Source organism: Myxine glutinosa, chromosome 2 (assembly GCF_964187855.1).
Source record: "Myxine glutinosa chromosome 2, kmMyxGlut1.1, whole genome shotgun sequence".
Lineage (NCBI taxonomy): Eukaryota > Metazoa > Chordata > Myxini > Myxiniformes > Myxinidae > Myxine > Myxine glutinosa.
Genome location: NC_136262.1, coordinates 147,170,706 through 147,198,574, shown reverse-complemented (window position 1 = coordinate 147,198,574; position 27,869 = coordinate 147,170,706). Strand labels below are relative to the sequence as shown.

Genomic DNA, 27,869 nt, shown 5'->3' with positions numbered 1-27,869 from the left:
TTTTCCCTTTGATCCAGCATGGATTCCAGACCATGTGCCCCATTATTTATTCGTGGACACTATGGTATCCCTAAGGCTTGGGAAAAGTGTCTTAAGGCTGCCCATGATCTGTCCAGCTGTTCTGGAGAAGGAGATTTTAAAAAGTTTTAGGTTAAATCCAATATGGCTGCCAAACAACGAGACCTATGATGTCATCAGTTTAATTATGTTGACCAAATTATCCCTGGATGACCCTCAAACATTTTTATACTGATTGGATAAAGTGTTGTACTTGTCAAGTTATGACATCATCATAAACATATATTGTTGTTGTAGTGTTGCCCCAGTCAGTTCTGGTTGAACAGACCAGCGGCACAGAGATAGCCAATCGATCTCACAGGAGCGACCCAGAGATCCCTCACATCCAAGATGTTGTGATCTTGACTACGTGAAGCCAGGTCTGCGCAGTCTTCCATGATGTGTTTTATTGTGTTTAGAGCGACCTGGCAGCGGTTGCAGATGTCGTCAGTAAATACTGTCCAGTCTATGTTTGTAGTGTAAAAGTTGTGGGTGGTGTCCACATGGAAGGCGTGAAAGGTGAACACGATCAGACCTGAGGAGTAGTTTCTCTGTGTCATTGATTACGGCGAAGCCCGCAGGGCAATGCCATCTAGAACAGCGTTTGTCTGTCCGTATGTCCCCACAAACATACACCAATCAGACCGGAGGATCGAGTCACATGACAGGGGCACAGTGTTGAGTAAATATTACAGTTGCATATTTAACAAAAAGTAAATATAATAACCTTCTGTGGAACGTTTTGGGGTCCCAGTGGGTGTCATAAGGAAGGTAGGAGGTTTCAGAAATTCCTCAATTTAATTATTATTTTGAAATGTGATTGAGATGGATCTTGCTCCTGAGTCCGGAAGTGAACAGATGACGATGGTTCGCTGGTTTGATAATATCTCAATACAATCGTGATTTAACATTATATTTTGATATATTAATACTATAGTATGAATTTGTGATTGGAATGATGAATGATGATGTTTGGAATGAAAATAGAGATATTGAGTTTAAAGCAGAATGAGGAAATGACGTAAGGGTTTCCATCCATGACATTCGCGGATTCCCAATTTGCAGTTTCGCCATTGACTGGATACAGCAACATTCACACTCGGTACGTTTTTTGTCCAAGTCCTTCACGAACCTCCTGTCAATGCCTGACGTTCAACTGAAGGTGGCACAGGAAATGTGGAATTTATTGGTTCATCGTTTGCCATTTGCCGTATTTTTTTTATCCAAGTCATTCACGAACCGGCTGTCCATGCCTGAAGTCAAAACAATTTAATATTTACATTATTTTCTAACTGCTAACTGGTATCCGCACCCAGGTCATACTATCTTCTTCGACTGAATTGTATCAAACAAGCCTGGCTATGCTGTTGTTAGACGAGTGGTCTTATTGTAGTTTCCGTTGGGATGTTACGAAGGAGGTCACTGTAGTGTCTTTGTAGTGTAGTTTTAACGTGTCCAGATGGTGGTTGTACATGTATTGGGATGGGTGATTAGGGTTTAACGGAGGTTATTCCCCATGGGGAGTACTGGACAATGAGCCGTTTCCTTTTTTTTGTTGTTTTGCATGAAGTGGTTTCGGATATATATATATAGGAACAAAGTTTTTCAATTTTCGCAGGATGGCGCCTGTACCACATGACCTATGACGTCATAATTATCATTAAAAAAATTATACAGGAGAAGGCACAACGATGGTGAAAATTTTGTATGCATCGGAACAACAGTTGAAGAGAAAAAAAATTCATAGTGATCGGATCAAGCCTTGTACTTGTCGAATTATGAAGTCATAACGAAGGCACCGATGACATCATCATTAACATCTCTTCTTCCTCATGGGGAGTAGTTGACACACAAACTTGTTCTGTAACTTATCATAATAAAGCCTTGTACCAAGTTGCAGTTCAATATGCTAAAGGGTATGGAAAGAAATTGCAGAAAACCATGGGTGAGACGGACAGACAGACAGATGGATGGAGAGCAAACCTATAATCCCCTTCGGTGAAAGTGGTAGAGGACTAATAACATTCTTTTGAAGCACACAACATTTCATCGGAAATCTCAATGGCCTTTGACAAGAAAAGTTAAATCCAAATTAGTGTGATGTCTTTTTTAAAGTTCAGTTAAATTTAAATAACTTGCACAGAACTGCCTGGTGTTGGCTTAGCGGTTAGGGTGCAGGCATGGGATCCTAGGATCCTGGGTTCGAATCCCGAGGGGGTTGACTCAGCCTGTCATCCTTCCGAGGTCCGCAAATTGAGTACCAGCTTGCTGGGATGAATGATCACGGTGTGTACCCCGATTTAGAATAGGTACACCGTATCCCTGCGCATCGTAAGAGCGTGACCAAGGGTTGGCGTCAGGAAGGGCATCCGGCCATAAAAACATTGCCTCAAACAGGGAACCATGATTGTCATGGGGCCCGCAAGGCCTAACCCTGCTCTAGCGGGGAAAATGGCCATAAACGATCATTAATTAATTCATTCATTCATTCACAGAACTATAATATCCCAAAAATACAAACAATTCATGAGCGTAGAATTAGAGCAAAGCCATAAAATCATAACAAATAAATAAATATCTGAAATAAGAATGTGTGAAGATTATGAGAATGATGGTTACGCATTTCTGGAGGTGATAGTGGATGGGTACGTGAGTTTGATGAATGTGATGATGGGTTTGTTGATGTGCGATTGGTGATTTATCAGTGGGAGTGATCATGGACAATATGAGGGGTGAAGTCGAAGTGACGATGGGAATGTTGAGTGGAATTTTGATTTGTCTGTAAGCAAGTGTGATGATAGGTGTGAATGATGGGTGTGATTAAAGAATGTGGCCATGGATTCGTCAAGAGTTGGGCCTGTGTCGGAGTGGCGACCCATCTAGGATTGTAACCCGAGACATAGAAACTGTTTCGGCAGCACCGATATAATCTGGATAGTTGAGTGAGTGATTGAGTGTGATGAGTGAGTGCTCTGCACGATTAGCCTCAATGATTGGCGATCATACAGATGCATTAAATTCCAAAATGGCAGTAGATAGGACAATAATGGGCGACAATACAGGCATGGAAAAGAGTGTCAAGTCATTGAGCTATTATCAGGTTTTAAGGGTCCTCAAGGAATGCTGCAGTAATGGAGGGAAGGGGATGAATTGGTGGAGTTTCACCTGTTCATCGCTGTGCACGGTGAGGAGGGGAGCAGAAGGCATCTCATCCTTGAGGGACTCACGACGGCTCAGAAAGAACTCGGGTAGAAATACCAAGGGCTGCTCTCCGAATACCTGCGGATCATGGATGCCATTAGTAAATAATACAACAGTATGAGAAAACGTCACCACCACATTCACTACAATATTCACCACAATGTTCCTCTGGTCATAGAATCATCATGGCTCCTCAATTACTCCCCGTCATTTTTTCTGCAATCATGCATGACTCCTCCATGCACCATCCTGACACACACCACTGTGTGTGCTACGGAATGCGGTGTTTTTACAGCGGCTTAAGTGCAGTTCCTGACACCAACCTCCTTGAGAGAGGACCAGGTACCCTGGTACTCATTTTGCCCACCTCGGAAGGATGACAGGCTAGGATCTTTAATGTACACCAGAAATTGCTAGCAGACACCCAGCTTAATGTCCTTCTGAGGGATCATGCACTCTCTGATGTATCGCCCTGTGTGTGTGAAACATTACTCTGATCATTTATAGTCAGGTTGGAAATCAAACCCCATTGAGACAACTCAAAGCTGATCTCTGCACCACCCTGTCGGATACGATGAGAGTAACACTTCAGAAGCTAAATGGGCGCACACAAACTATGCCGACATGAAGTGCTTTCTATAAAATGTTTACGCTATCATGCGAGACAACAAAAAATGTACACTCCAATGCAAACTTCACAAACAAAAGCTTCACACTGATCACCATTTGAGACCAACAAAAGCTTCACACTGATCACCATTTACATCAACAAAAGCTTCACACTGATCACCATTTGCATGAACAAAAGCTTCACACTGATCACCATTTACATCAACAAAAGCTTCACACTGATCACCATTTGACATCAACAAAAGCTTCACACTGATCACCATTTACATCAACAAAAGCTTCACACTGATCACCATTTGACATCAACCAAAGCTTCACACTGATCACCATTTACATCAACAAAAGCTTCACACTGATCACCATTTCACATCAACAAAAGCTTCACACTGATCACGATTCAACATCAACAAAAGCTTCACACTGATCACCATTTACATCAACAAAAGCTTCACACTGATCACGATTCACATCAACAAAAGCTTCACACTGATCACCATTTACATCAACAAAAGCTTCACACTGATCACGATTCAACATCAACAAAAGCTTCACACTGATCACCGTTTACATCAACAAAAGCTTCACACTGATCATCGTTTACATCAACAAAAGCTTCACACTGATCACCATTTACATCAACAAAAGCTTCACACTGATCACCATTTACATCAACAAAAGAATCACACTGATCACCATTTCACATCAACAAAAGCTTCACACTGATCACCATTTGACACCAACAAAAGTTTCACACTGATCACCATTTCACATCAACAAAAGCTTCACACTGATCACCATTTGACACCAATAAAAGCTTCACACTGATCACCATTTCACATCAACAAAAGCTTCACACTGATCTCCATTTGACATCAACAAAAGCTTCACACTGATCACCATTTGACACCAATAAAAGCTTCACACTGATCACCATTTCACATCAACAAAAGCTTCACACTGATCACCATTTGACACCAATAAAAGCTTCACACTGATCACCATTTGACACCAATAAAAGCTTCACACTGATCACCATTTGACACCACTAAAAGCTTCACACTGATCACCGTTTACATCAACAAAAGCTTCACACTGATCACGATTCAACATCAACAAAAGCTTCACACTGATCACCGTTTACATCAACAAAAGCTTCACACTGATCATCGTTTACATCAACAAAAGCTTCACACTGATCATCATTTACATCAACAAAAGCTTCACACTGATCACCATTTGCATCAACAAAAGCTTCACACTGATCACCATTTCACATCAACAAAAGCTTCACACTGATCACCATTTACATTAATAAAAGCTTCACACTGATCACCATTTCACATCAACAAAAGCTTCACACTGATCACCATTTACATCAACAAAAGAATCACACTGATCACCATTTCACATCAACAAAAGCTTCACACTGATCACCATTTGACACCAATAAAAGCTTCACACTGATCACCATTTCACATCAACAAAAGCTTCACACTGATCACCATTTGACACCAATAAAAGCTTCACACTGATCACCATTTGACACCAATAAAAGCTTCACACTGATCATCATTTCACATCAACAAAAGCTTCACACTGATCACCATTTACATCAACAAAAGCTTCACACTGATCTCCATTTCACATCAACAAAAGCTTCACACTGATCACCATTTCACATCAACAAAAGCTTCACACTGATCACCATTTACATCAACAAAAGCTTCACACTGATCAGAATTTCATATCAACAAAAATTTCACACTGATCACCATTTACCTCAACAAAAGCTTCACACTGATCACCATTTGACACCAATAAAAGCTTCACACTGATCACTATTTCACATCAACAAAAGCTTCACACTGATCACCATTTACATCAACAAAAGCTTCACACTGATCACCATTTGACATCAACAAAAATTTCACACTGATCACCATTCGACACCAACAAAAGTTTCACACTGATCACCATTCGACATCAACAAAAGCTTCACACTGATCACCATTCGACATCAACAAAAGCTTCACACTGATCACCATTTACATCAACAAAAGCTTCACACTGATCTCCATTTCACACCAACAAAAGCTTCATACTGATCACCATTCGACATCAACAAAAGCTTCACATTGATCACCATTCGACATCAACAAAAGCTTCACACTGTTCAGCATTCGACATCAACAAAAGCTTCACACTGATCACAATTGGACATCAACAAAAGCTTCACACTGATCACCATTCGACATCAACAAAAGCTTCACATTGATCACCATTCGACATCAACAAAAGCTTCATACTGATCACCATTCGACATCAACAAAAGCTTCACACTGATCACCATTCGACACCAACAAAAGCTTCACACTGATCACCATTTCACATCAACAAAAGCTTCACACTGATCACCATTTACATCAACAAAAGCTTCACACTGATCACCATTTGACATCAACAAAAGCTTCATACTGATCACCATTCGACATCAACAAAAGCTTCACACTGATCACCATTCGACACCAACAAAAGCTTCACACTGATCACCATTTCACATCAACAAAAGCTTCACACTGATCACCATTTACATCAACAAATGCTTCACACTGATCACCATTTGACATCAACAAAAGCTTCACACTGATCACCATTTGACATCAACAAAAGCTTCAGACTGATCACCATTTGAGATCAACAAAAGCTCCACACTGATCACCATTTGGCCACAACAAAAGCTTCACACTGATCACCATTCGACGTCACCAAAAGCCTCACACTGATCACCATTCGACATCAACAAAAGCTTCACACTCACCATTCAGCACCAACAAAAGCTTCACACTGATCACCATTTGACATCAACAAAAGCTTCACACTGAACACCATTTGGCCACAACAAAAGCTTCACACTGATCACCATTCGACGTCACCAAAAGCCTCACACTGATCACCATTCGACATCAACAAAAGCTTCACACTCACCATTCAGCACCAACAAAAGCTTCACACTGATCACCATTTCACATCAACAAAAGCTTCAGACTGATCACCATTTGAGATCAACAAAAGCTTCACACTGATCACCATTTGACACAAACAAAAGCTTCACACTGATCACCATTTGACATCAACAAAAGCTTCAGACTGATCACCATTTGAGATCAACAAAAGCTCCACACTGATCACCATTTGGCCACAACAAAAGCTTCACACTGATCACCATTCAACATCAACAAAAGCTTCACACTGATCATCATTTACATCAACAAAAGCTTCACACTGATCACCATTTGACATCAACAAAAGCTTCACACTGATCATCATTTACATCAACAAAAGCTTCACACTCACCATTTCACATCAACAAAAGCTTCACACTGATCACCATTCGACATCAACAAAAGCTTCACACTGATCACGATTCAACATCAACAAAAGCTTCACACTGAACACAATTTCACATCAACAAAAGCTTCACACTGATCACTATTTCACATCAACAAAAGCTTCACACTGGTCACTATTTCACATCAACAAAAGCTTCACACTGATCACCATTTCACATCAACAAAAGCTTCACACTGATCACCATTTCACATCAACAAAAGCTTCACACTGATCATCATTTGACACCAACAAAAGTTTCACACTGATCACAATTTCACATCAACAAAAGCTTCACACTGGTCACTATTTCACATCAACAAAAGCTTCACACTGGTCACTATTTCACATCAACAAAAGCTTCACACTGATCACCATTTGACATCAACAAAAGCTTCACACTGATCACCATTTCACATCAACAAAAGCTTCACATTGATCTCTATTTCACATCAACAAAAGCTTCACACTGATCACCATTTCACATCAACAAAAGCTTCACACTGATCACCATTTGACATCAACAAAAGCTTCACACTGATCTCGATTTCACATCAACAAAAGCTTCACACTCACCATTTCACATCAACAAAAGCTTCACACTGATCACCATTTCACATCAACAAAAGCTTCACACTCATCACCATTTGACACGAACAAAAGCTTCACACTGATCACCATTTGACACCAACAAAAGCTTCACACTGATCACCATTCAACACCAACAAAAGCTTCACACTGATCACCATTTCACATCAACAAAAGCTTCACACTGATCACCATTTCACATCAACAAAAGCTTCACACTGATCACCATTTCACATCAACAAAAGCTTCACACTGATCACCATTTCACATCAACAAAAGCTTCACACTGATCACCATTCGACACCAACAAAAGCTTCACACTGATCACCATTCGACACCAACAAAAGCTTCACACTTATCACCATTTCACATCAACAAAAGCTTCACACTGATCACCATTTCACATCAACAAAAGCTTCACATTGATCACCATTCGACACCAACAAAAGCTTCACACTGATCACCATTTCACATCAACAAAAGCTTCACACTGATCACCATTTCACATCAACAAAAGCTTCACGCTGATCACCATTTCACATCAACAAAAGCTTCACACTGATCACCATTTCACATCAACAAAAGCTTCACACTGATCACCATTCGACACCAACAAAAGCTTCACACTGATCACCATTTCACATCAACAAAAGCTTCACACTGATCACCATTCGAAGTCACCAAAAGCTTCACACTGATCACCATTCGACATCAACAAAAGCTTCACACTCACCATTCAGCACCAACAAAAGCTTCACACTCACCATTCAGCACCAACAAAAGCTTGCCACTCACCATTCAGCATCTACAAAGGCTTCACACTCACCATCAACAAAAGCTTCACACTCACCATTCAGCACCAACAAAAATATTAATAATCACCATTCCACACCAAAGCAAACTTTATGCTCATTATTCGATACGAACAAAACCGTTACACTCATTTTTTGACACCAAAGCAAACGTTACACTCATTTTTTGCCACCAAAGCAAACGTCACTCATTTTTTTACACCAAAGTGTAAAACACCCCCCATTAGGGCTGTCTCCCTCGACATATCACGTGCCTTCGACACGGTCTGGCACCCCGCTCTGCTCACCAAACTCTCCTCCTTTGGTATCCATGGAAATCTCCACGCATGGCTGGCGGACTTCCTCTCTAGTCGTCGTCAACGTGTGGCCCTGAATGGGTTTCTCTCATCTCCTCTTCCTGTTCAGGCTGGAGTTCCCCAAGGCAGTGTTCTGGGCCCCGTGCTTTTTCTGGTCTTCATCAATGATCTCTCTGACTCTCTTGAAAATCCTCTCTATCTCTTTGCTGATGACTCCACTCTCTGCCGCTCCATTCCTCTTCCCTCAGATCGGCAGTCTGCAGCCTCCTCACTCTCTGAAGACCTGGACAAAATCACAGACTGGTCAAACAAGTGGAACATGTCTTTCAATCCTGACAAATCTCACACTCTTACTATGTCTCTCCGAAAAGATCGACTGGACAACCCTCCCATCTACTTTCTCAACAATCCTCTCCAAGAAGTTCTGTCGCTCAAGCTTTTGGGTCTCACTATCTGCCATGATCTTTCTTGGGAAAACCACATTTCCAAGCTGGCCTCCAAAGCCAGTCGCCGACTGGGCATCCTCCGTCGTGCGAAGTCCTTCCTCGGCACACCTGAGCTCCTCACCACATACAAGGCTTTCATCCGCAGCTCAATGGAATACTGTTCTCCCCTATGGGCCGGTGCTCCTGCCTCACACCTAGCTCGGCTTCACGCTGTTGAAACCAAAGCTTTCAGAATTATTGGAATCTCCCGCGATGAAGCTATCTCTGAGGGCCTTTCACTCACTCACCGCAGGCAGGTAGGTGGTCTTTCTGTCTTCTACCGACTCCTCTCCGGCCTTGCACCCCCAGCTCTCTCTGTGCTCTGTCCCCCAAATATTCCTACAGGTCGCACAAGATCTGCCAGCAACCCTCTGATGGTTAAACTGCCGAAATCTCGGCTCTCTGCTCACCTTCACTCTTTCATTCCTCTTTTCTCCCACCTCTGGAACAAACTCCCTCACTCCCTTCAATCCCACTCCTCCCTCCAGGTCTTTAAAACAGCTGTTCACCACCATCTCTTATCTTCCCCCATCCAAAACCTTGATCTTTTCTACCCCCGCTAATTCACCCCAGATCCACCTTGTTTGAAATTCCAACTTCTTTCCTGGAAGTCCTGGCAGTGTCCATATGTTTTATACCTCTCCCACCGCCCCCTTCCCTTGCCCCCCCCCCCCCCCAAAGCCCTCGCCCTCTCTCAGATCTCTCGATGTCTCCATGTCTCCATGTCTCTCGGTCCCTGCTCTCAAATGTTGTGTTTGTGTCCTTCCCCCTCTCTCCCCATCTTGTCTACCGCTCCCGATGTTATATGTTTTATGTGTCGGTTTGTCTTTCTGTGTGATTAATGTTCGCTCTCTCACGAGCCTCGATCTTGTATAAAAAAAAAGAAAAAAAAAAAAGCAAACGTTACACACATTTTTGACACCAAAGCAAACGTTACTCATTTTTTACACCAAAGCAAACGTTACACACATTTTTGACACCAAAGCAAACGTTACACGCATTTTTGACACCAAAGCAAACGTTACATTCATTTTTTTGACACCAAAGCAAACGTTACACTCATTTTTTGACACTAAAGCAAACGTTACACTCATCCTTGGCCACAAAAGCAAACGTCACACTCATCCTTGGCCACTAAAGCAAGCTTTACGCTCACCATTCACCACCAAAGTGGTGTTTGGCTCTCGCATTGGATGGCTCCTGGCGGTGTTTGCAGCGTTCAGTCTCTGCAGTTTCCATTCATGATGAGGAACAGGACATGGAGGTCCCAAAGCAGCCAAACAGTGTTCCAAGAACACATGGTTTCACTTCTACAAAAGATTAAGCAAAGGCCAACCCAGAGCAGCCGAGTCAATATGAATGAACTAAACGCTAAAGCGTCCATTCATCATCCCATAACGAATCGTCGTTGGTGGCCGCAATCTTTCACCATCCGTGAGACGTGTAAAAGCACAGATCAGGCGAGGATCAGACTACCGTGTTCAGGGGTGAGTAATACACATGCAATATTGCGAAAATCAAGACCAATCAGTCACCAAAACGTCCTGCAAATTATCGTGCAACCTGATGGAAAGCCGATGAGATGTTGATCCGATGTTACGAAAAATCTTGGGAAAGGAAACTCCACCGTATTTAAAGAGAGAATCCAAAACAATATTGTGCAGTGACAGTGAGACGACAACCAGTGCATGGACTAGTACCAATAATTATAATACTGGTACCAATAATTATAATACTGGTACCAATAATAATGATACTGGTACCGATAATAATGATACTGGTACCAATAATAATGATACTGGTACCAATAATAATGGGACTGGTACCAATAATAATGATACTGGTACCAATAATAATGGGACTGGTACCAATAATAATGATACTGGTACCAATAATAATGATACTGGCACCAATAATAATGATACTGGTACCAATAATAATGATACTGGTACCAATAATAATGGGACTGGTACCAATAATAATGATACTGGTATCAATAATAATGATACTGGCACCAATTATAATGATACTGGACTACTGGTACCAATAATAATGATACTGGTACCAATAGTAATGATACTGGTACCAATAATAATGGGACTGGTACCAATAATAATGGGACTGGTACCAATTATAATGATACTCGTACCAATAATAATGATACTGGTACCAATAATAATGATACTGGTACAAATAATAATGATACTGGTACCAATAATAATGATACTGGTACCAATAATAATGATACTGGTACCAATAATAATGATACTGATACCAATAATAATGATACTGGTACCAATAATTATAATACTGGTACCAATAATAATGATACTGGCACCAATAATAATGTTTCTGGTACCAATAATAATGATACTGATACCAATAATAATGATACTGGTACCAATAATAATGATACTGGCACCAATAATAATGTTACTGGTACCAATAATAATGATACTGCTTCCAATAAGAATGATACTGGTACCAATAATAATGATATTGGTAGTCTGGTACCAATAATGATAATACTGGGACCAATAATTATAATACTGGTACCAATAATAATGATACTGGTACCAATAATAATGATACTGGTACCAATAATAATGATACTGGTACCAATAATAAAGATACTGATACCAATAATAATGATACTGGTTCCAATAATAATGATACTGGTACCAATAATAATGATACTGGTACCAATACTAATGATACTGGTACCAGTGATAATGATACTGGTACCAATAATAATGATACTGGTACCAATAATAATGATACTGGTACCAATAATAATGATAATGGTACCCATAATAATGATACTGGTACAAATAATAATGATACTGGTACCAATAATAATGATAGTGGTACAAATAACAATGATACTGGCACCAATAACAATGATACTGGTACCAATAATAATGATACTGGTACCAATAACAATGATACTGGTACCAATAATAATGATACTGGTACCAATAATAATGATACTGGTACCAATAATAACGATACTGGTACCAATAATAATGATACTGGTACCAATAATAATGATACTGGTACCAATAATAATGATACTGGTACAAATAATAATGATACTGGTACCAATAATAATGATACTGGTACCAATAATAACGATTCTGGTACCAATAATAACGATACGGGTACCAATAATAATGATACTTGTACCAATCATAACGATACTGGTACCAATAATAATGATACTTGTACCAATAATAATGATACTGGTACCAATAATTATAATACTGGTACCAATAATAATGACACTGGTACCAATAATAATGATACTGGTACCAATAATAATGATACTGGTACCAATAATAATGATACTGGTGCAAATAATAATGATACTGGTACCAATAATAATGATACTGGTACCAATAACAATGATACTGCTACCAATAATAATGATCCTGGTAGCAATAATAATGATACTGGTACCAATAATAATGATACTGGTACCAATAATAACGATACTGGTACCAATAATAACGATACTGGTACCAATAATAATGATACTGGTACCAATAATAACGATACTGGTACCAATAATAACGATATGGGTACCAATAATAATGATACTGGTACCAATAACAATGATACTGGGACCAATAATAATGATACTGGTACCAATAATAATGGGACTGGTACCAATAATAATGGGACTGGTACCAAATATAATGATACTCGTACCAATAATAATGATACTGGTACCAATAATAATGATACTGGTACCAATAATAATGATACTGGAACCAATAATAATGATACTGGTACCAATAATAATGATACTGGTACCAATAATAATGATACTGGTACCAATAATAATGATACTGGTACCAATAATAATGGGACTGGTACCAATAATAATGGGACTGGTACCAATTATAATGATACTCGTACCAATAATAATGATACTGGTACCAATAATAATGATACTGGTACCAATAATTATAATACTGGTACCAATAATAATGATACTGGCACCAATAATAATGTTACTGGTACCAATAATAATGATACTGATACCAATAATAATGATACTGGTACCAATAATTATAATACTGGTACCAATAATAATGATACTGGCACCAATAATAATGTTACTGGTACCAATAATAATGATACTGATACCAATAATAATGATACTGGTACCAGTAATTATAATACTGGTACCAATAATAATGATACTGGCACCAATAATAATGTTACTGGTACCAATAATAATGATACTGATACCAATAATAATGATACTGGTACCAATAATAATGATACTGGCACCAATAATAATGTTACTGGTACCAATAATAATGATACTGATACCAATAATAATGATACTGGTACCAATAATAATGATACTGGTACCAATAATAATGATACTGATACCAATAATAATGATACTGATACCAATAATAATGATACTGGTTCCAATAATAATGATACTGGTACCAGTAATAATGATACTGGTACCAGTAATAATGATACTGGTACCAATAATAATGATACTGGTACCAATAATAATGATACTGGTACCAATAATAATGATACTGGTACCAGTGATAATGATACTGGTACCAATAATAATGATACTGGTACCAATAATAATGATACTGGTACAAATAATAATGATACTGGTACCAATAATAATGATACTGGTACCAATAATAACGATTCTGGTACCAATAATAACGATACGGGTACCAATAATAATGATACTTGTACCAATAATAACGATACTGGTACCAATAATAATGATACTTGTACCAATAATAATGATACTGGTACCAATAATAATGATACTGGTACCAATAATTATAATACTGGTACCAATAATAATGATACTGGTACCAATAATAATGATACTGGTACCAATAATAATGATACTGGTACCAATAATAATGATACTGGTACCAATAATAATGACACTGGTACCAATAATAATGACACTGGTACCAATAATAATGATACTGGTACCAATAATAATGATACTGGTACCAATAATAATGATACTGGTACAAATAATAATGATACTGGTACCAATAATAATGATACTGGTACCAATAACAATGATACTGGAACCAATAATAATGATCCTGGTAGCAATAATAATTATGATACTGGTACCAATAATAATGATACTGGTACCAATAATAATGATACTGGTACCAATAATAACGATACTGATACCAATAATAACGATACTGGTACCAATAATAATGATACTGGTACCAATAATAACGATACTGGTACCAATAATAACGATACGGGTACCAATAATAATGATACTGGTACCAATAACAATGATACTGGTACCAATAATAATGATACTGGTACCAATAATAATGATACTGGTACCAACAATAATGATACTGGTACCAATAATAATGACACTGGTACCAATAATAATGATACTGGTACCAATAATAATGATACTGGTACCCATAATAATGATACTGGTACCAATAATAATGATACTGGTACCAATAATAATGATACTGGTACCAATAATAATGATAACGGTACCAATAATAATGATACTGGTACCAATAATAATGATACTGGTACCAATAATAATGATACTGGTACCGATAATAATGATACTGGTACCAATAATAATGATACTGGTACCAATAATAATGATACTGGTACCAGTAATAATGATACTGCTACCAATAATAATGATACTGGTACAAATAATAATGAAACTGGTGCCAATAATAATGATACTGGTACCAATAATAATGATACTGGTACCAATAATAATGATACTGGTACCAATAATAATGATACTGGTACCAGTAATAATGATACTGGTACCAATAATAATGATACTGGTACCAATAATAATGGGATGATGAATGGACCAATAATACTGATACTGGTTCCAATAATAATGATACTGGTACCAATAATTATAATACTGGTACCAATAATAATGATACTGGTACCAATAATAATGATTCTGGTACCAATAATAATGATACTGGTGCCAATAATAATGATACTGGTACCAATAATAATGATACTGGTACCAATAATAATGATACTGGTACCAATAATAATGATACTGGTACCAATAATAATGATACTGGTACCAGTAATAATGATACTGGTACCAGTAATAATGATACTGGTACCAATAATAATGATACTGGTACCAATAATTAATGGGATGATGAATGGACCAATAATACTGATACTGGTTCCAATAATAATGATACTGGTACCAATAATTATAATACTGGTACCAATAATAATGATACTGGTACCAATAATAATGATTCTGGTACCAATAATAATGATACTGGTATCAATAATAATGATACTGGTACCAATAATAACGATACTGGTACCAATAATAATGATACTGGTACCAATAATAACGATACTGGTACCAATAATAATGATACTGGTGCCAATAATAATGATACTGGTGCCAATAATAATGATACTGATATTTGTACCAATAATAATGGAAGCCCGTTCTCTGCCTTAGCTTCAGGTGTATCAGAACTTGACCACATCATGGGTAGACGGATATTCCGGGGAAGGGTACTTGACTGAGAGTGACTAAGGCAGGAATTTGTAATATGTTCAGGGTACCGAAGAGAACTCGCAAACTCTTTGTGAAAGATACCAAGGGATCTTTAACGTCCAACAATGGCCAGTGCAGGCAGACACGTCGATCCTCTGGCTTAACGCTCTGCATGTGAAACACCTGGGTGGTAGTGAAGAGCAGGGCTCTTGCTTGAGACGGGCGAAGTGACGGGCAAGACACAAACTCGTCCGAGAAGATGTTTATTGTAAAAACCCACTCGGGAACCCTGAAAAGCCCGTTTATCGGGCTGCATATATATCAAAACCAGAAAGCACAACCGAAACCGAAAGCCACGCCTCTTAGGCGAGGCGCGCTTTGGTGGTCACGTGACCGACAGGTGCAAAGGATTATAACCGCACGCGCGGCACGCTTTGGTGGTCACGTGACCGGCCACCCCGGCGCCGTGGTTTGCCCGCCGGTTACGTCACCGGCTGGAGCAAGGAGATTCTGTTGCTGGTCTCGCTTGGGGGACCCATGGGTCGCTACAGTAGTTTATATCTGAAATCGGGATTCGAATCCAGGATAGCCAGTTCACAGGCGAATTTGCACGTGGAAATTCGCCTGTGAACTGGCTATCCTGGATTCACCTCTACCACCCCAGGTAATCGACATTGTGTTTCGAAATTAATTTTACTCCCGCCAGGGAGTAATGCATTCGATCATGTCCGTGTGTGTGTGTGTGTGTGTGTGTGTGTGTGTGTGTGTGTGTGTGTGTGTGTGTGTGTGTTCGTGTGTTTGTGAATAAGATATCTGGAAAAGTTTTGAACGGATTTGGATGAAAGTTGGTGGGATGATTGCCCTTGGGATAAGGAAGAATTGATTCGTTTTTGGTGAAGCTCAGGATATTATTCCGGATCCAGGAATTTTTTGAAGGATTGTTTACCATTGGAAGACAGGGCTCATTTTTTTTTTTTTACATTATCTTCTATATTTAACATTGTGATATGAAAATAGTTTTCATGTTTGTTGTAAATGTAGTTTAAACTCGTGGTTATGCGTTAGAGCAGTGTATTTTGTTAGTGGCGTCGTCTTCGAGGTTCTTTTTTTTCTTTCTAATAAAGACATATTCTGTCATTTTAAAACCACCAAATTGTGTATTCGGTCTCCCCGTTTCATAAAATGTATCGTTTGATACGTATAATGCTTTAAAACTGTTTTTTGTTGTTTTGTTTTTTTACCTCAGAAGAGATATCAACATTTACCTCAGCGAATGTCAATCGCGGTGTCAGTATTTGATGAACTTATAAAGACTTAGGTGAGTTATAAGTGTGACAAGCATGTGCACGGGATTCTTCCCAGAAGACGGAGTGGTCGCATTAGCTTGTACGACTTAAAATGAGCGAGTTTTATTTTGACGTTTGGGCCAGTTTTACATGTTGTATCCCGAAGGAATGAAACGTACGTTTTCCTGGCTTACAATTTTATTTGAAGTCACACATGCCTCAAAATACACTCACTTATATAGAATTGAACGCTGAATCCGAAAATGTAAGTGAAATTGCCTTGTTTTTTTTTAACATTATCTTCTATATATTCTAAATATATACCTGTGCAGTGTCTGTCTTGTGTTGTCTTGTCTTGTGTTGTCACTGAACTACTCCCTCAAACTTTTGTGAAATCGTGCTATTCCAACTTGACCCACGGCGGGAGTATGTGCTCTACTGAGTGGCGTTCTAGTTACCTCTGCCATTGAATGTGGATGGAGGTTATGTTTTCACCCCTGTCTGTCTGTCTGTGAACAGGATATCTCAAAAAGTTATAGACGGATTCGGACGAAATTTGGTGGACACGTTGGGTTTGTGACAAGGACGAAATGATTAGATTTTGGTGAATCTCCGGATCCGGATCCAGCTACTAGAATTATTAAAGTGATTCATTTATATTGAGAGATCGGGCCAACAATGATATATATCACGATATCTCAAAAAATTATGAACTGATTTGGTCTAAATTTGGCGGACCAGTTGTGTTTGTGACAAGGACTCATTTATTTGGTGTTCGTGTAGATTCTGATCCAGATCCGGATAAGAGAATTTTTATAATTTTACAAGCGATTCTTCACCATTGAGAGATGGGGCGAAAAAAGGTATAGCAGTGTGAAAAAAACAAAAAGATAGCACAATATCTCAAAAAGTTGCGGATGAGTTATGACGAAACTAGGTGGATGAGTTGGGTAGGTGACAAGAACAAGCCGATTCGATTTTGGTTCAGGTCCGAATCCAGATCCGACCTATCAGTGGGATACAAAACGTAGACCATTCAGCCTGGCGGAGGTATGCTCTGTACCGAGTGTCGTTCTAGTTATTCTGCGAGGTTAGCCGCCATTTTTGTGTGCCCCATGTATCATTTCCCCCAACGACTGCGAGAAGGAAAGGAATGTGTGCGGTTTATGTTTAACAATCCCACAAACTTACTGTCCCACTCTGACAAAATCACAGCAGCAAATGGTCAGCGTGTGGAGCCAAGGGACTTCCAATGGACATCTCATCAACCCAACTCAATTCAAATCAAATCCAGGGTGACATCGATCTGCGTCAAATATTTCGCGTTGTCCTTTGACGTCCGCTCGGTATTAGACGAAAACATAAAACGGCTGTGGTGTTAAACAAGCACAGCAAGGAATGGTAGCAGCTGGGGTCACACGGATCCGTAAATCTCCTCTCCCCTTGGTTGCTCTTCAAAGTCATTTGGATGCACTGAGAGGGAGGAAATCTACCCTGTCACCCCTGCCCTCCCTGAAGAGTTAGTACCCATGCAGAAGAAGATATTTTGCAGAGATTACCTCGATATAAAATGAATTTGCCGAACACGATGGAGCAAGATGCAAGGTACCACTGATAGGTATCTCCAGTAATCTCAGAAAAGGAAGTACAATAACTTGTATATGTCTGCGATTTGCTTAGCACAAGAGGTATCTGGCTCTTATTGAGCCAGATACCAAAGTACTCCAAAGTTTATGCAGCACAAATTGTGGATCCGTGAAGTAGTCATTTTTGGGTTGGGCAATCATAGCACGAGTCCAGAGGGACACGATCATCAAGAGACCTAATCGACTCCAGGAAGCTAATCGAGGAATGGACAGGAAGAGATCAACTGGATTCCTTGGCCAATATGTCCATCGTGCAGAACCAAGAGGACTAAGATCAGGACACCGACATATGACCTTTCCTTAACCGTCTTCACACCTCACCTGACTACCTTGGACCTCAAACTCAATTTAGAGCATTTGGTTTTTTTCATGAACCCTTCCCCACTCCTGACTCTCACTCTGTATACATTCAAACACAGAAACTCTAAACCCCTTCTAAAATACCACATTTCCTACCAAACCAATTGTTTTACATGAACGGAAAATGAAAGAAAATTTCAAATCATGAATCATTTCAAGTCAAAATCATGAACGAAAGAAAAAATTTCTGGTCTTCATCAATGATCTGTCCGATTCTCTTGAAAATCCTCTCTATCTCTTTGCTGATGACTCCACTCTCTGTCGCTCCATTCCTCATCCCTCAGATCGGCAGTCTGCAGCCTCCTTACTCTCTGCAGACCTGGACAAAATCACAGACTGGTCAAACAAGTGGAACATGTCTTTCAATCCTGACAAATCTCACACTCTTACGATGTCTCTCCGAAAAGACCGACTGGACAACCCTCCCATCCACTTTCTGAATAATCCTCTCCAAGAAGTTCTGTCACTCAAGCTTTTGGGTCTCACTATCTGCCATGACCTTTCCTGGGAAAACCACATTTCCAGGCTGGCCTCCAAAGCCAGTCGCCGATTGGGCATCCTCCGTCGTGCGAAGTCCTTCCTTGGCACACCTGAGCTTCTCACCACATACAAGGCTTTCATCCGCAGCTCAATGGAGAACTGATCTCCCCTCTGGGCTGGTGCTCCTGCCTCACACCTAGCTCGGCTTCACGCTGTTGAAACCAAAGCTTTCAGAATCATTTGAATCTCCCGCGATGAAGCTGATTCAAAGGGCCTTTCACTCTCTCACCGCAGGCAGGTTGGTGGTCTTTCTGTCTTCCACCGACTCCTCTCCGGCCTTGCTCCCCCAGCTCTCTCTGGGCTCTGTCCCACAAATATTCCTACAGGATGCACAAGATCTGCCTGCAACCCTCTTATGGTTAAACTGTCAAAATCAAGACTCTCTGCTCACCTTCACTCTTTCATTCCTCTTTTCTCCTGTCTCTGGAACAAACTCCCTCACTCTCTTCAATCCCACTCCTCCCTCCAGGTCTTTAAAACAGCTGTTCACCGCAATCTCTTATCTTCCCCCATTCAAAACGTTGAGCTTTTTTATCGCCGTTAATTCACCCCAGATCCACTTTTTTGAAATTCCGACTTCTTTCCTGGAAGTCCTAGTATTGTCGTTGTGTTTTATACCTCTCCCACCCCCCCCCCCCCCACCCCTTCCCATGCCTCCCCCCCAGGCCCTCTCCCTCCCACAGATCTCCCGATGTCCCTGCTCTCAAATGTTGTACTTGTGTGCTTCCCTCTCTCTCCCCATCTTGTCTCCCGCTCCCTTTATCATATGTTTTATGTGTCAGTTTGTTTTTGTATGATTTAATGTTAGCTCTTACACGAGCCTCGATCTTGTACACAAAAAAACGGACATCTCCTGAAAAATGCTCCACGTCACACTCGCCAGTGATGTCCGAAGTTCAAGACAATATCGAAGTGTCAGGCTTTGATTCCTGATAAATGGGATCCGACGATAAACTGAACCGGCTATTCTGTTTTTCTGTGAATGTTTTCATGGGTTCCGCTTGTACAAGAAGACCATTGTGTGCCGCGACCCTGGCCAATTCCTCCCCTCACGATCCCTGGGACATGAGATTGGAAAGTCACACATTGACACATATATTGTATCTCCTACCACATAACTCCAAAGTGCGGATTGGCCAAGTCACATAGACAACAGAAGAGGTGTTGTGGAATTTAAACGAAACAACCATCCACCACCAAGGCTGAACCTGAAAAAGAAATGAAGACGTAGTTTAAAAAAATCAAACAATTGTATTTTTCAGTTTAAAGGAAGACTCCAGACCCCAATTTTTTTTTAAAGTTAATTGCTTCTACATAATCTTTGATCAGTACATAACAACATCATCTAAAAAAAAATCAACCCGCGAAGTCGTTTCCTTGTAATCCGACCTTAAATGCGCCAATTATAATAGACCATCGACGAAAACGCTTCTGCAAATCTTAGACCACGTGCCCGTGCACAGTATGACGTCACACGAGGTGATGGGGAAGCCGGAAATACTTTACAAATGGTTTACAATACAATACAATAGTGTGGAGTGTTTCTATTCGAGTTATATTGTCCTGCATATCGGATTCTAAATGGTTTATAGTTGTGTTTTGTACGGGTGCAGCAAAGTCTCGGAGCCTTTTGTGCGGACACTGCATGAATTCTCGAAGGATGTTGCCAGTAATAACACTTGGAAGAGGTTTGTCCGACGAACTCGAGCACGATGGAAAGGTCCTACCAGGTCGACGAGGCTTTGCAGTGAACATTTTGAACCAGAGTGCGATGTCAACTTTTTGGCTTGGAGTATGGGCCACGCTGCCAGACTAGATTTGAAGCCTTTGCAAATCCCATCCAAATATCCTGAGGGTACCTGCAGGACACCTGCTTCGCCAGCCACCACATCGAAGAATATAACGCCGTCTACGTCGATGATGATGATGTCGCTCACTCAGGCCACTGGCGCCGACACTGAATTTGCGATGCCTACCGTCTTGCCCCAGGCCTAGACTTCATGTTCCACGCCGACTTTGAAGAGACCTCGAACTGCTGTTGCTAAACGAGAGTTGATGAGGGTAAGAAATCTATTTTTATTACTAGGCCTAGGCCTAGGCGAGATAGAACTGCCACTTTAAAACTGCTGGCAGTGATGACCGGTTTACTCGCACCCACTTTTGATACAACCCCACTTTTGATACAACCCCACTTTTGATACAACCCCACTTTTGATACAACCCCACTTTCATTGGACATGCTTTGACACAACCCCCTTGGATACAACCCTGATAAACACACACACACAAACACACACACACACACACACACACACACACACACACACACACACACACACACACACACACACACACACACACACACACACACCCCCTTCACACACCCCCCCTTCACACACCCCCCCTTCACACACACACACACACACACACACACACACACACACACACACACACACACACACACACACACATCCCCCCTCCCCCCCCCCCACGCACACCCCTCCACACATACACACACACACACATACACACATCCAACCCCCCCCTCCTTCACACAACCCCTCCCCCCACGTACACACATATCCACCCCCCCGCACACCCACACACCCACACACAAACACCCCTCCCCCCACACGCACACCCCTCCACCCCTCCACACACACACACACACCCCACCTCCACACATACACACACACACACACACACACACACACACACACACACACACACACACACACACACACTCACACACACACACATCTGCCCCCCCTCCATACGCACAACCCAACCCCCCCCACCCACACACACACACATATCCACCCCCCCCCCCACCCACACACACATATCCACCCCTCCGTACTACAAATCCACCCCCCCCCCACCCCACACACACCCCTCCACACATACACACACACCCACCCACCCCCCCATACGCACACCCCAACCCCCGCCCCCCCCCCCACACACACATATCCCCCTCCCCCCCACCCACACACACAGACATCCACACACACACACATCCACACATCCTACCCCCACCCACACACACACCCTACCCCCACCCACACACACCCTACCCCCACCCACACCCCCCCACCCCTCCCCCCACACACACACCCCTCCCCCCACACACACACCCCTCCAAACACACACACACACACACACACACACCAACCCCCCCCCCCCCCCAACCCCCTCCCCTACACACACACACACACTCCACCCCCAACACACACACACACACATATATCCACACACACACACACACACACAAACACCCGCACACCCCTCCCCCCACACGCACACACATATCCAGACAAATGCACATCCCCCTCCCCCGACCCCCCAAGACACATTCCCCACACGCATCCCCCGACACCCCCCCCCCCCACACACACACCCCTCCACACATACACACATCCGACCCCCCCTCCTCCACACGCACACACGAACCCCCCCCCCCCCACATACACACACGAACCCCCCCCCCCCACATACACACATATCCACCTCCCCACACACACCCACACATATCCCCCCCCACCCACACACATCCAAACACACACACACACACAAACACCCCCACACCCCTCCCCCCACACGCACACCCCTCCACACACACATATTTCCCCTCCCCCCCACACGCACACCCCTCCACACATACACCCCCCCCCCCACATACACGCATATCCACCCCCCCCCCCCCCCCCCACACACACATGCCCACACACACCCTCCACCCACCACACCCACACAAACACACATACCCCCCCCACCCCTAACACACATACACACGCACACACCAACCCCCCCCCCCACACACACACACACACACACATACCCCCACCCACCCCCCACCCCTAACACACATACACACGCACACCCCAACCCCCCCCCCCCCCACACACATCCCTCCCCCTCCCCCCCCACACCCACACCCACATCCACACATGTCAATCCATGCACTGATTGCAGAAAAAGCCATTTAAAAAAGAAAATTAACCTGAAATTGCAGACAGAATTATTTATTTTATCTGAGAAGCTAAACGATTCTTCTTCTTCTTCGTACCTCAAACTTTAGGTGAAATGCGATCGATTTTTAAAAAATCAGAATTTGAGCAAATCTGTTTCATTCCTTTGTTAATATGCCTCCCCTATTGATAAATCTGCAATTTGAATTTCATTTGAGGTTGAAATGACCGCGGGAGATCGTGTGATAATGATCACGTCCTGGAAGGAATTCTTCTTCTTCAGTGGGTCATCACTTTGAGTGAAATGCGATCGATTTAAAAATAGTCAGAATTTGAGCAAATCTGTTTCATTCGTTTGTTAATATGCCTCATCTATTGACAAATCTGCAATTATAATTTTTTTTGAGGTTGAAATGATCGTGGGAGATCGCGTTATAGTGAGCACGTTCTGGAAAGACAATCGGTGTTTCTTCTTCTTTCAACAATAAAGACTTATAGCTTCGAGACCGTACATCCAATCATCTTGAAATTTTGCACACTTGTTCCGCTTGATGAGAGCTACATTGCATTAAAAATTTAAGTCGATACATGCAGTGGTTCAGGAGTTACAAGCTTTTTAAAATTTAATTTCCATTATTTATTGCGGCCAAACCATGTGACTTATCAAAACGTCTCAAGTAACGTTGAAACATCTCCCCATGAGGAACATTTGTGTAAAGTTTCAACTCGATATCTCCACAAATTATGGAGGTGATTCCATTTCTAGTTTGAGCTTTAAAACGTCATAACTCTGAAACCATGTGTCGGATGACGTCGTGCTCACTGACTTTTTTGTTCGTCATGGGTATGCGAATATGCGTGCCAAGCTTGGGTTCGATCTGTTCAGCCGTTGCGGAGAAAAAGGGGTTTTTGTGTTTTTTCACGGAAAACAAGATGGCGACCGAACCATGTGACGTATGACTTCGAAAATTTTTGCATTCTGAGTTTTTTTTAACTAAGCATCTGGGAAAAAAATCCCATTTTCGGGGGAGAAAATTTTTTGTTTGACGAATTCTAACCTCTTAACGTTAGCATTTTTAATATACTCGATACACATGTCTTTTGTTCCCGTTGAAGAGTTCTTTAGAATGAGCCATTCCTCAAATTTTTCCATTGAGGCGTTTCGGAGATACACAGGGGAAAAGTTGAATTTGTTTTACAAGATGGCGCCCATACCACGTGACCTATGACGTCATAATTAGCATTAAAAAATTCTAGGAGCCGAGACGATCATTTGATGAAAATTTCCTGTCAATCCGACTAGCGGTTGCTGAGAACATTAATTATGAAGTTTTCGGAGGTGCAAAATAGGGCGGAAGAATAATAATAAACATAGTAAATGACGTTTGTGTCATGTATAAAATGTGGGCTATCCCTCCCGGGATGCGAGCATAATTGTTTATGTCGACTTATTTCGGGGTCTAGCGGAACATGCCTGCCATAAATATAAATAAATTGGTCAAAATTCTACGAAACGCCGAGGTACAGTGACGAGTGCATTTGTACACGACACTCAGTCGCTGCAGCCTGCGTGTCTGTGGCTACGCCATGATACAGGCACAACGCGATTGGGTTTTATCGATCAAACAAAGTCACTACTGCAATAACACTCCCTTGATATAAATATTCCTCGCATATTTAACCGAAACTATCAACAAGTAGGCTAGCCCAACACGTACCAGTAATCTAAATCTGCGAGCCATTCAGCATCATCTTTGTCGTTTTCCATTTCGACCTCCATATTGGCCTCTGGATCTTCGTCGGCATATTCCGGCTCAAACTGATATGGTTGAACACCAAATTCTCTCCGTTCTATATCAAATTCTTCTACACTACCTTCCTTGGCCTCTGATACGTATTCATCAGCTGAAAAGTCCGACAGATTGGAGGAAATATCGAGCGATTCGGAGTCAGAAACTTCTTCTTCTGCCATGTCTGCCATGTTTATGCACTGTGTGCACCACGATCAGCTGAGATCTATACCTCGTGTGACGTCACAATGACGTCACAAGGATTCCAGAACTAGCTTTTTTTTTTAATCATGCCTTTTTTAAAACGCGAATTTAGCGTCGACTAATTTAGCGTCGAATTTTTTTTTCTTTTTAAAAATTAAACATTACCTATTATTCCAAAGATTTAAATAATTAAAAAAAATTTTGGGTCTGGAGTCTTCCTTTAAAAGTTTTTTTTTTCACCAGATTTTGGGTTTTTCTTTTTCCACAATCAGAACGTTATGCAAGAAGTGATGTAGCTTCATGGGCAGGTGGCCAATGTTTATGTTTAGTCTAGCCATGCAAATATCCAGTGCAGGTGCAATAAGCAAAATAAGAGGGCAAACAGCAATATGAGGATGTGAGGGTTCATGCTCAAGGAGGAACTTTGGCTCAGGAATTGCTCTTATTGGAAATTTACCCACAATCCTCCTCTACCCCCTCCTCCTCTGATTAATCCTGTAACATGTGAGGCGAAGCCATTTAGAACCTCATGAGTTACACCTGTCGAGGCAAAGAACCGGCGATTAGTCACTCAGTGGGAAGCACAAATCTCCGAGCAATGGAGCGAGAAGCAGGGTGATTACTCATAACACAGGCCGACTGCACGGTTGGCATGCATTGTGCAGGCAAGGCCAAGGCAGAAGGGTTGGCAATGGAAGGAGAATGAACCGCAAGTCCTTGCACTCCCAATGAGGCCACGGAGCAGAGCAGGATCTCTCCCAGAAAACCAAGGGTCTCCCTTTTAGGCTTTACCTGTAAAATGTATCCTTACCTGCACAGATATTACACTACATGTTTCACCAACCTGGGAAAGGGTTCAATGCACTCCAGTACTTTGGGCTTGGTGGATGAGCCAAATGTGTCATCAAAAACGTCATAATGACGTCATTAACAAAGTGCTGTTTTATGGCAGAAAGAACAGTTACCACAAATGTCTGATTTGCATGCCCCAGTGGTAATTATGAAATGGGATCAAAATACGGGGATTAAGGGAAGGGGAGGAAAATGTGGGGATTAAGGGAAGGGGAGGAAAATGTGGTGGTTAGGAGAAGGGGGGGAGAAAAGGTGAAGATTATGGGAGGGGGAAGGGGCAGAAGGTAAGGTATAAAGCATCTCATTTGGAAATACACAAATATATAATATGGAAGCAGAAAATGGTTGATCCCGTAGATTCTTCCTGTTCTTTGTAAGAATTGATACTTTGATCGGGCATTGTGAGAGAGTCGGCGCAAGCTAATCTGCCTACATTTAGTGGTGATCTTTTGATCAAAGAATCCTTTTCTGATATTTAAATCTCGTTTTTGTTAATCCCCTTCCATCGTGAATTCTCAACAACCTCCATGATATCGAAAGATTTCACTTTCCTTTCCGCACCCAGAATGACATTACCTCTAGAGGGGTCAATATACGAAAAAAAACTCACCTAACCCCAAAAAAATTGATAGAAAAGGTTTTTCAATGGATTCTGGTACCATTGGGCATGCTAAATAACATACTAAAAATCTAGTAACATCTGACTTCCGGAAAGGGGTCATTTTCAAGATGGCGTCCAAGATGGCCGCCGGGAGCTTAAAATGGCCATATCTCAATTATTATTCAACCTAGAAAGGTGGTTTTGGTGTCTAACCCTAGGTTTTAGGGCCCAAGGAATTCAATCGAATAAATAAAATTACCATCAGTTAATTATTTATTGACAAGTCCAAGATGGCATCACAAGGTGACAACCTGATCCACGAAAATGGCTCTGTCGAATAGTAGTCAACCTAGAGAGATTTTTTCAGTGTGTATACCTAGGTTTAAGGCACCCAGGAAAATCATCAAAATTACTTAAATAAGCACAAAGTAATCAGGTAATCCAGTAAGCCAGGTTTACCAGCCCATAAGGCATTTGTTGTCTTATACAGTTAGTCGCTATTCATCGTCATCCTCCGACTCCTCTGGAAGAAACTTGTTATGTGGATTGTCACATTCTTCAAGTTGGCATTCTTCAAGTACATGGTAGTCCATATCGTCTACAAGAGCAG

General features: G+C 41.4%; 1 protein-coding gene across 1 annotated transcript in view; it reads right to left on the bottom strand.

The window, feature by feature from the left end:
* Positions 1 to 27,869, bottom strand: part of LOC137417486 (ADAMTS-like protein 1) — a 466,111-nt gene that overhangs the window by 415,061 nt on the left and 23,181 nt on the right. The window contains exon 3 of the mRNA XM_078772644.1: positions 3,223 to 3,336. Within this exon, the coding sequence (XP_078628770.1) occupies positions 3,223 to 3,336 (114 nt within the window). The remainder of the gene's footprint in view (positions 1 to 3,222; positions 3,337 to 27,869) is intronic.